Source organism: Diabrotica undecimpunctata, chromosome 2 (genome assembly GCF_040954645.1).
Source record: "Diabrotica undecimpunctata isolate CICGRU chromosome 2, icDiaUnde3, whole genome shotgun sequence".
Taxonomy (NCBI): Eukaryota; Metazoa; Arthropoda; class Insecta; order Coleoptera; family Chrysomelidae; genus Diabrotica; species Diabrotica undecimpunctata.
The window spans coordinates 51,009,927-51,022,282 of NC_092804.1; the positions used below are offsets into that span (position 1 = coordinate 51,009,927).

At 32.8% G+C, this 12,356-nt stretch overlaps 1 protein-coding gene across 1 annotated transcript in view; it reads left to right on the forward strand.

Annotated features, from left to right (window-relative positions):
- Positions 1 to 12,356, forward strand: part of Rsod (superoxide dismutase family protein Rsod) — a 72,507-nt gene that overhangs the window by 30,721 nt on the left and 29,430 nt on the right. Inside the window, exons 6-9 of the mRNA XM_072522864.1 lie at positions 1,107 to 1,281; positions 1,545 to 1,881; positions 10,554 to 10,810; positions 11,038 to 11,209. Of these exons, the coding sequence (XP_072378965.1) occupies positions 1,107 to 1,281; positions 1,545 to 1,881; positions 10,554 to 10,810; positions 11,038 to 11,209 (941 nt within the window). The remainder of the gene's footprint in view (positions 1 to 1,106; positions 1,282 to 1,544; positions 1,882 to 10,553; positions 10,811 to 11,037; positions 11,210 to 12,356) is intronic.

Sequence of the window (12,356 nt, forward strand, 5' to 3'; positions counted from 1 at the left end):
CGCCATATTGATTTTAAAGCAGAACCGTTTTTGCTCAATATCGTAGCCGTTTTTAACTTTTAAACAAAAATAGTAAGAACTAAAATTGTTAAAAATGCGATTTCCTACAATTTCTTTCCTACAAATGTTTTCGTGAGGTCGATGTTTTCTAAGTAAATGGGGAAAACATTGGGAGGGGGAAAGCATTATTATTAACTTTACGAAATAAATGTACAAATGCAAAAATAAAGAGAATTATATTTTATACAATTTTCATCTCTTTCATTTTTTTCTAAAATCAAGATTTAAATTCGTGGGTTCTCGTTTTTGTTTATGTCACCGTCTAGGGTTCGTTAGGTTTTGGACCTTATATTGTAGCACATGAAAACTTTACTCGGAAAATATCGACCACATGAAAAAGATTGCAAAGAATTTGTAGGAAATCGTAATTGCAACAATTTTACTTCGTACGATTTTGGCGAAAAGTTAAAAATGACTGAGATTTTTTTTAAACAGACCATTTTTGTGGAAAAGTTTAAAATGGTGGAGATATTGAGCAAAAACGGTTCTCCCTTCAATTCAAAATGGCCGCTAATGCAATGATTGGATTTATTCGTGATTTTAAATTTACACTATTATTGACCCCCTCTAAAGTTCAGAATAATAAAATTTGGAGCAGCTCGCCATGCAAGGTTAGGTTAGCAATCACATTAAACAGTTGGAGAGTCCATTTACTCGACAAGGAGACTCCGCTATACAACGTGCAAACTTTCTCAACTTTTTTAAAATCTATACAAATCTATAAAAAAATAAATAAATAATAAAATTACTTTATTCAAATTTAAAAATATTATTTGAATTTTAAAAATACAGATCACGTATTATGAAGCTTCGCGCTAGTCTACAGTACCTCCTACTGTAATATTTTTTTAGTAAAATGGATACCTTTAGATTTTGTAGTTGAGAAATTAAATCTAAAGCTTGAAAACCAGTTATGTATTTTATTTACCGCATTTTTAACTAAAGTTCTTGTGCAAGCTCTGGGAATATTATTACATACATTAAATACCATGTTTTAGTAAAGCATTTCTCTTCTAACTAGTTTTAAAATGTTTAATTTTTTAAAGGCTTTGGAACACAGGACCAATACGCTGTAGGCGACTTATCTGGTAAACTTCTGGGAAGAAATAATGAAACTATGCTTGTACCAGGAACTCAAGAACTAAGTGGAAAATATTGGGATACTTATCTCCCATTGCAAGGAAGGTATTCATCTGTTCATAGGTCCTTAGTTATTTATAAGTAAGTATTATTTACATAAAAAATAGAATTGAACTGAAACTTTATTATTTTTTAATGAACTTGGTGTAACTAATTGCTTATTTTAATTAACCAATTGTTAGCTTTCCATTTAATACATAATTTTGTCATTAATTCCTTATTTTAAACAAGATGAAAAACCTTCCAATATATTTCATTGGCTTTGAAAACTTTAATGGCCGATAAAAATTTAATACCTATATTACATTTAGATAAATACATTCATTTCATTTGTTATATTTCAGGAATACTCAATATCCTTCATCAGAACTAATCGCAGAACCTTGGATATGTGGCGGAGTAACCTTGTACGAACCAAATTTCCAATATGAGAAACAAATTTTTACCGCCCAGGTTCTCTTCAGGTATCCAACAGTAGGAAGAATGCTAATGAGACAGGTTAAGGACGAACCTTGGGCAGATACAACAATACTAATCGAATATTTAGTACACGCAGATGGAGCAGCTCTTAATAACTCAGCTGAACACAGGTGGGCCATCCACGAGCTTCCTCCAGGAAAAGATTTTTATAATTGGACAGCAAGATGTTTAAGTTCCGGAGCTGTATATAATCCTTATAAGGTTAGTTGGAGTTATTTTTATAATGATTTAATTTGTGATCGTTTTTTATTTATTTTACTAACTAGTACTATGTTATTTGGTGTGTATATAGTAGAGTCCGTGCAAGCACTCTTGACCACGGCGCAGTAGACGAAATTTGGTTAAGTCCCCACCTCCACGCGAAACGCACTGTACTATGCAACGTGAAAATATCGACTTGAAAATTTTTAGTTGTGTTTTTGACTTTGAGGTGTTAACTTCAATAAGTTTGTGTGTTTTCTCTCGTTTACCTGTTGCGTATTCAAATTTATTAAAAGCGGTCAAAAGGTAGGTACTTTATCATAAATTAAAATACATAGGGGTGCATTAAGGAAATTTTAATAAAAATTTTTCATTTCTTTTTTGTTTTGAGACTGGTGCAAAACAAAAATTACTTGCAGTCTGTTTCAATTAATTGGTTAATATTTGATATTGGAAAATCTTTTTTTTTAAACTACTTCATATTTTACGATTTACGTTGATTTGAGTTTACATTTTTTTTAAATCTTTGCTTTATATATCGTGTTCTTTTTAACATAAAATTTTACATTTTTAAAACTTTTTTAACATAAAAAAAAATTTTTGTTGATAAAAATAGAAAATTTCAATACTTATTTTATAGATACGTAGTTATCTAATCTTAACATTTTTTTAAATTCGTTGTCGGATTATAATTAAATTATATTCTTTTGGTGATTGTTTTATAGAAAAAATAAACATTTTATAACACCTACCCAACATAGAAGTGATATATTTTTTTAATTTATATTTAGATCAATATTTTTATATTTTCATTTCCTTCACAGAGCTATCATAATGAATAACAGCCGTGTTATTCACAGTCAGGGCCGACATATTGTTTACAATGTATATAAGTTTTTAAAAAAGGAACAAGAAAAACACAACACAAAATCTTCGGTTTTAAATATGGTTGTTGAAGCCACTGGAATTTCTAAAAGTAGCGTCCAAAGAATTATTAAAGAAGGAGAGAGAGTTTCCGATTTTTCATCTCCTTCAGGCAGCTCGGGAAATGTCTTTAAATCTCCCAGAAAAAAAATTAATCAGCCAAAACCGAAAACCAACGTCGATGGTTATGAGGGAGAAATTATAAGAAACACAGTGCATACCTTTGCAATGATTCATGGCAGCAGACCTACAACGTCAGCTATTTACAACGCTGTTAAGAATGAGATTAATTTCCAAGGTAAACTCTCGTCGTTCAGAAAAGTGTTGAAGAAATTAGGTTTTAAATGGCAAAAAACAAATGACAACCGAAAAATACTTATGGAAAAACGGATATTCGAGCCAAACGAACCGAATATCTAAAAAAAATAATAAAATATAGAGCTGAGGGTTATAATGTTATCTACACTGATGAAACGTATCTCCACAGCAGCCATACAACATCTAAATCATGGGATGATGGTTCAAGCAAGTGTTTAAAGTCTCCTGTTGCCAAAGGTCAGCGGTTAATTATCGTACATGCAGGAGGGGAAAAAGGTTTCGTTCCAAATGGCCTACTAATTTTCAAATCTGATCAGCGTACTGGAGATTATCATAATGATATGAACCACGAAAACTTTATAAAATAGCTTCAAGAAAAGTTAATTCCCAACTTGCAGCAGAAAACCGTGCTTGTATTGGACAACGCATCCTATCATAACGTAGCCTGTGAAGTTGCCCCTACATCTTCATGGAAAAAAAAGGACATGCAGCGATGGCTAACAGAAAGATGCATTTATTTTGCAGTGACTGATACAAAACCAGAACTTTATGCAAAAATTAAATTGAATAAACAAGCACATAAACAATATGTAGTAGACACTATAATGGCGAAACAAGGACACATTGTATTACGTCTTCCTCCATATCACCCTGAACTAAATCCTATTGAAAAAATTTGGGCAGTAGTTAAAAATCATGTGGCTTCAAAGAATGTGTCGTTTAAAATGTCCGACGTTAGGCAAATAGCGGAAGAAAAATTCAACAATCTCGGAGCAGATGTGTGGAAGAATACATGTGAACACGTTATTGAAGTAGAACAGGAATACCTGAAAAAAGAACACTTAATAGATGACGTGGCTGAACTAATTATACACGTTGGCGAAGATGATTCTGATAGTTCGTGGTCAGACACTGACGATGATGAAGGTGACCTAATATGTGAACTTTTAGAAGAATCTGCTATAGACAATTAAAACTCTTACGAGAACTACATATTCTTACGTGACTATAACGCGTGTTAACAGTGACTTTGGGTAAGATTTTTTACTTATATTTAATATAACTTATATTTCTGTATCATCATACTCACTCAACAATCTATCTATATCCATTAAAATTTTATTTTAAAACTTGTTTATTAGATTATTTATTATTAAAATTAACTCACTGCCTTAAAAATGTTACATTTTGATGTCTCGTATTTCCTAAACCTGTTGTCCGATTTATGTGATTTTTTTAATGTGGAGATTTTTCTTAATGTGGAGATTGGTTTTAATGTGGATTTTTTTAATATGTTATAGAATGGTTATAGCCTTATACTTTAACAATAGTGCTGTAATAATATTGTTGCTGGAGAGGTAAATCGTCATTGTATACCGAGTGTACCAATCATACTGTGTTTTTTTCTTAAAGTTTTCAACACCCTGTGGAATATTCTAGCATTTGTAAAATACTAAAATTAAAACCCAACTATAGCCTTAGGTTTTCTTAACATTTTGTTTTTTTTTATTGATTCACTTATATTCAAAAATAACAAAGTTAGGTCCTTTAACAACTAGCCATGTTGTTTGTCAATAAATCCTTATTTTCTGCTTAGTTTAATAAACAAGCCTAAAGTGGGCTATGATAAATTAACAATTTGATAAATGTCAAATTATTAACAGTCACAAGGTGACTGGTGTTTTTGTAAAAATTAGTTACTTTATTATTTAAAGTTTCAATTAAAACAGACATAAAAAATGTCTAATTTTTAAAATGGTGTGTTAATTTTGAGGGTTTTGTGTATATATTGTCTAAACCTTTCGAGGAATTCAGGTATATAACTAAATCCAACTAATTACTAAAAGGGAATCCATGTATAGGTAGGTAAAACCTAATTATTGTATCTAATTGTTCTTATCTAACCTCATTGCAATTCCTAGTAATCTCTGATTTCTAGTAGTTATGGCGTATGGAGAATTCCAAACAAATTATCAATCAATCATTAGCATTCAACAAATCAGTAAACAAATGATCATTATCACTTAATCAAATTATCCGTTGGACTCTTATTTGAATATTATTTAATTTACCGTCCTAAATACCATTAAAAATCAATACAAAAATTAGTTAATTTGTAAATAATTTTTAAGTAGATACAACTGTTTAGACATTTTAAAAATAAATTATTAAATTAAATGTGTATTAGTTATTCATCCCATAATATTAGTTATATGTCTCAACTCAAAATAAGAAATTGAAAATATAAACTTTTGCAATAAATACTTGGGCTTTTTTCACGTTTAATATCGAAATTTAAGTTTAAAATAACAAATTAAAGCCAGTTTAAAAAAAAAATTGAACAAAAATCATTGAAAATATAAACGAAATGCAGATAAAAATAATTTTTGTTATGCACCGTGCAATTTTTTATTTATTACTCAGTCCAACACTGTAATTATTTCGACAATTTCGAGGTTGCAGTCGACGGTAGAACGTTTTAGTTTGGTTAGTATAATTCCACTTACAATAGAATCTTTCTGCCTTTACGTGAATTTTGACTCCGCCTTCGCGCAGCTTCATGGTCAAGAGTGCTTGCAAGTACTATACCTACATATTATTTTACTTGCAATTATTATTAACATTTAGACACTTTGTATCGCTTGAATTATTAGGATTTGGGAACATGTAAAATAATTCACTGCCACGGCTATGTTATTTTAACGATTTCGCCAATAATTATCAGTTTCTGGTTTTCACCAAGTGGTTTTTGTTTACATATAGTATCATGTTCCATGGAAAGTAATAATTTGACACCAGTAAGTAAAGTAATCCAGATTAAACTAAAGTTTATTGTGTTAAGTTGTAATCAATAACCACATAAATGCAATGCCATTAACTTTAGAAAAAGTTACACCTTACCCCCTGCTTGAGGGGGAGAAACTCCGTTTAATACGGGAACTCTTTCTTCAGGTGGGGGATAGGCGTGAAAGGGTTATTGGTTTCGTAGATGCGGAACCTTTTACTGAGTTGGAACTCGGCGAGGCTGTTGGACGGATGAAGATCCGAAAGGCACCTGGTATAGACGGAGTCATGCCGGAGACAGTAAGACTCGCCGCACTAAGATACCCGCAGGTTTTCCTGAGATTGCTAAAGAAACTGCTTGACCAACAGCAGTTTCCAACAATGTTGAAAGAAACTAAGGTTGTCCTTATCCCGAAAGGTAGAGGTGAAGAGGAAGAGGTACGATTTCGACCAATTTGCCTTCTTAGTTCGTTAGCTAAATTGTACGTTGCCTGTCAGAATTCAATGGATACCTTCTTAGGCTCTTACTGGAATCTGGCAATACGGCAATTAAAAAAAAACTTTGGAGAAAATTTGAAATAATCTGGTCGATGGTGATACTGCCCAAATTTAATTTGTGACATGCCCACATTGTTCATGAAAAAGCTAAATAATCCAAAAGATAAAGATAAGACTGAAGTACTATTTACAAAATCAAACGAAATAGTCGACCTCGTCAAATACCATACATGCAAATACATACAGATACAGATCGAGCATACATGAGCCTTCAAGATTTATCTTCCCACCTAAATATAATAAGAATAATGGGATACAACGAATAAGCGTTCACGAGTGCCTTTATTTCGCAGAGATCATAGAAAATATAAACTGCGGCGTTCCTTGGTAACGTTGATCCAAACAACCGCCAATCTTTCCACGCTATTTTAAAAACAAGCAGATCGTTCTGTCCGAACTTAGTAGAATCACAACTGTACCATTTTGTATCTCCAGAAAAACAAGAAACGAATGTACATGCAGACCAAAAATAGATAGAGTGTGCCTATTAGCATATAAAAAACAAAACGACTTGGATGTGACACAGACAATAATTCAAAGACCAGAAAATCCAGAAAGATTTCAATAATACTGCACCTTTGGTGGGTAAAGTGAGATCGGCAGTAACAGGTATTTGTTGGAGAAATGGAAGAAGCCGATTAATTGTCACTCTTGTATGACCCAAAATTTCCTGTTCCTATACCAACAAAATGTGAAAGCAAAAATACAAGCGAGATAACTACTTCAAAAGCTCCAATACTGCTTCATTAGAAAAGTATGAACCAATCGCAAAGACCCAATGACCATATCGTAGAATACAGGTGCCTGAAGCAATAAGAATAACAAACATTCTCTTCCTTAGAAGACTTAACTTTAAAATTGAATAGGCCAAGTGTATGAAAGGAGCGGAGGAGATAGATACAGTCATCAATAATATCAGCTCCCTCTCGGAGAACTATGAAACCTTTATGGTGACAGTCAAGATAATAAAAAGCAACACATACCCAAAGGCTGCATACAGCATTTCATATCCAGGCCTTTTTGAGAATTTAAAAACCATTCTAACTAAATATGAAAAACTATATAACGAAAATAGAGTTAATGAAGAAACGATAGCGGGTGGCTCAGCATTGATAAAAATACTCGGTGAAGCAAAACAAAGTTAATGGACAACTTAGATCGAACGGATATGATACACACCAGTAAGACGATTTATAATCTCATCAAAAAGTTCAGTTGCTACCTCATTAAGGCAACCTCGTAAAGTAACACCAGCCCAAGTAGCTCACCACCTCCTTCTAACTGCCAGATCAAGATCACAGAAACAAAAATAATAAGTCTTCAATTTAGATAGTATATTTGTGGAACCAATAAAAAAACTTTTAGGTGAAAAAATTCACCAAAAAGCTACCAACATATCTCTCTTCTATGACATAATTTCAAAGTGTATGAAAAACTCGTCCTAAATCGTAAATAAAATATAGTCAACTAGAATCTTATACCACAACAAGCTGGGTTCAGACCAGATAAATCACCAGTCAAATTCTCAACCCCATAAAACACAGAAGTGGGACACGAAAATAATCAAATAACAGGGCCTGCACTGGTTAACCTGAGCCTCGTCTCTACGGTGAATCGCAGAAAGATTGTTGTCAAAACCTTACGATACATTCAAAGATTCCGACCTAGTCAGAATTGTCAATTTCTTTTCCCAAAAAATACCTAGCCATCAATGCAACGAACCTTTAAGGAAATGGAAAAGAAACTAAAATGGGCCCTCGATACTATGCTAAACTACTACTGAAAAGACTCACTTATACCATCCTAACCAAGATGGGTACTATATTTTCATCTCCGCGGCCTCCAAGTAAACAGAAGACTCTAGGTTAAATGGAATGATGTCACTCTCGAAGATACGGAGATTTCGCTGTAAAAGAACAGTTTCAGAAAGTGGCAGCGATAAATAACATCAGACCAGTCATCTAATAGTCACTGCTATGTGCTCTATGGCAGTGACAGTATCAAAAAGTTGATTTTATTTTGAACGAACAATGCAAATGCACTGTTAAGTCAACCCAAATAGGAAAACCTATACAGCCGCCGGTTTTGCTACCCCTATTGTCGTACACACTGCTATTGTAGAAAAGCACACGAAATTATGGAATGGACCAGGCAGACAGTTAATGAACGCCATCCTCTTTTCGCAGACCATTGTAAGTCCAAAAGATTAAAATTTCGCAGAAGATTCCTGGATGTGGTCTTGGATGGTCTATCTGCTATCTATCCGTTAATCGAGGAGATGTCTAGAGGCGTAAAGGATGCATTTTAAACTGCAGATACTGAGCCAGAGATAATCCTACATGGATTACAACTTATAATGAGCAATTCTCAGAAAGTTATTGTATGATGTAGGATTTTAGGAGATCGAACCATAGGCCACTTTTTCTTTAATAAACAATTAAGTGCTAGTTGTTTAGTTGACTTCTTCGAATGAGACTTTTATGGTGGACAGGATATGTATTTGTAGTGCCAAACCAAAATTTTTCTCTGCTTAGGATTGGTGAAGAGTTCTTTTGAATTATGGCCTGGAAGATTTCCTCGATATTGCACTTATAGATTTTGATTTTTGGTGAATGGTCATAAACGAGGTTTATAGAAAAGGACTAAAAAAATAGAGATAAACTTTCTGACAGAAAAGAATAATATTCGAAACAACTTTTTGTAATACTCTTTTTCGATATATATATATATATATACATATATATATATATATATATATATATATATATATATATATATATATATATATATATATATATATACCGGTATTTAGGCGGCACACGCCCTTCCGGTAGGGATCTATCGCAAGCCCTTATCTCTTGCCGTACTGCTCCACCATAGGCCGATCAGATACCAGCATATTCTAGACTAAGCCGCAGATTCATTTAGAATTTTAAACTGCTGCGTTAGCCTTTTTGTTTTCTGTACACCGAGCTGGGGATCGAACTGACATCTCTCGCAGTGAAGCGAAGGAGAAGCCAGCCGCCCAGCCCGCTTGGCTATCCGATCGACTTTTTTCGATATCTAATACGACTAAAATCTCAAAAATTGGTCATATTCATGAGTTCTCATTAATTAGACTCAATTTGAAAGTAAGATTTTAGTTGAGTATTTTGGAAAATGTTATCTATCACTTTTTATGTCCAAAATGTCCAAAAATTTTAATCATTATTTATTTACATAGCGAAAATGTACTTGTACCTATATCTTATTCTTAAATGCTCGAGAAATTCGTATGAAATTTTAATAGCTGACATGATTCGAAAGAAAAGTACTAAGGTGAATCTATGGAGCCGTAAATGACAATGGAGTTTGGAGGAACCCGATATCGTAAAATGCATTAAGATAGGACGTCTGAGGTGAGTAAGGCATGTAATGCGGATGGAACAAAATGACTCGCTAGGAAAACGCTCCTTGATAGACCCATTAGTCAGAGAATAAGAGGAAGACCCTGAACAAGGTTCCTTGATAATATCGATGAAGACATGAGAAATATGTTAGTACGTGCTTCGCGGAGGAAGGCGATGGATAGGGACGACTGGAGAGAAATTCTTGAGGAACTAGGACCTATACAGGGCTATAAAGCCAGAATAATGATGATGATGACGACCAATGTGTTTTTTTTTCTTATTTAGTCAGCCATTCACTACCAAAATTTAAGGATAAATCCACAGTGATGTTACTAATTGAGGCCTTTTATTTACCACTTATCTTGACCTTGAGCGACCTTTGAAATGTTTATTTTGAAAAGTGTAGTCCAATTTGAAAATACCACATTTAAGCCACCAAAAAATTATAAAAATTAATTTGGGTTTATCCATTTGGATAATTATTGATTCCATTGCTTTAACATTATACATGATATTCTATCTTTTCTCTTATTTGGTCGAAGAGATTTTAGTAGTCTTCAGTTATCTATAAGTACATCTTTAGCATCCCATGTATGAACAAAAATTCAGGCACCTTCAAACCTTTATCTTTTACTTTATCGCTAATTATATTTAAACGACACTTTAATATTAGTATTGAGTACCTGACTATTTTTACAGGTAGATTTTGATAATAGAACATCCCCTGATCGATGTAATATGAATGCTATTGGAATATGCAGACTGGGAGACATTTCAACACGTCAAGGTACAATCGATATTTCTGGAAAAATAGTTGATAGTGACAAAATATCTAGAAAACTGTGGACTGACCCGATGATACCGTTAACAGGTTTTCACACTGTTTTGGGAAAATCGCTTGTTTTATACGACGACCATGGACCTAAAGCTAGAGGCGAAAGACTTGCTTGTTCAAGGTTAGTAAACTAAAGTTATATTCAAAAACTTTTAACAATAAATATTGCCTTAGTTCATCTAAGTTTTAATTTAATCGACAGATAACGTTTTGAACATCGATACGATTATTCTTTCTATTTTATATATTTCAGTGAGTTAGGTATCTTATTTAGTTTTCTATTTCGTATTTATATTCTTCCCTACATTTCTATTACAGTGTATATTATAATTGAATGTTTTCTTTTAGAATTGGTGGTGTTTACAGAAGAAAAGCTGTTGCCAGGGATTGGTTTCCTAACGGTTATGATCTGACAGTTAAAGGAAAAATAGAATTTGTTCAACAAACTGAGTACGACATTACAGATGTCGACGTTGATTTGGAAGGACTGACGTCTGTTAAAGATTATCACATACACATGGTGAGTTTTCTTCTTCAAATCAAGTGAAGGCTTTTGATTTTTATACAGTCTATTAATTTTTGTAAGGGTTTTTCGGTAATTTTGTTGTATCTTGCTTGTCTTTTCCTTTTCTTCTTTTAAACACCTTGTAGATGAAATGTAAATGTAAAAAACGTGTATGAGATACACATAATCAAAATGTTATGTATAGAAAATCACAAAAGATATGGTATATATTAAGATGAGCTTGGAAGTCTCAAAATAATGTTGTAATTGTTTGGTAAAACACAGCATAGAGACAGTGTTAAAATAATTTAGGATATTAGTGCGTACAATTTTGCTCTCAATACACTTTTAATGAAACAAGAATCAAGGCACTTGTAACTTTTAATTGTAACCTTGTAATTTTAGTTTATTTTACTAAATTTTGTAAAACATTCAGTATATAAGTTTATTTTTTTGTAATCGTTTTATGCCGTGTTAATAAAACAACTGTTTAACGTTGATCCAAATGTCCGATACGTTACATCTTGTCAAAATTTTGTTATTTTAAAATTTTAAATCACCTGGTGTATCATTTTAAATTTCAGTACACATTTTCTGACGAGACAAATTCATAACACCATCCACTCATTTATTTTGACTATCCGTTCAGTTCTCTTTTGAAAAGTTACCACTGCAATACTCCAAGTACCGAACGGTACGTTTGAATCTTTATTGTCCTTTGTGTGGTTGTTTTTCTAAACGCTGTTAATCCAGTCCGGACACTTTTTTGTTGGCAAATATATTACTACCGGTTTGTTTGCACCTGTGAATGTTTCTTAAAAGGCCCGAATAACGATATCCCCTTATGAATCATGTTTATAGTTCAATCTATCTTGGACTGGACCACACGCAAAATAACTGTATCCCCTTTTTAAATATTTTTTTGTAAAAAGGAATATTTTTTTATTCATTTTCCACTGGGCAGTTGAAGTTTGACAAGTGCTGTACCTTCAGACCTCCGATAAAGGGCGAGATATATATTTCTTTATATTTTTATCTTTTCCTTCTCTTCGCCTATTTTTATATTGCTATTTTCTAATTTAATTAGGGTAAAAACCAATCCAACGTTTAGTCCACCGTAATCTTAAGTACGGTCTAAAGCCAATCTTAAGTATATTTCTCT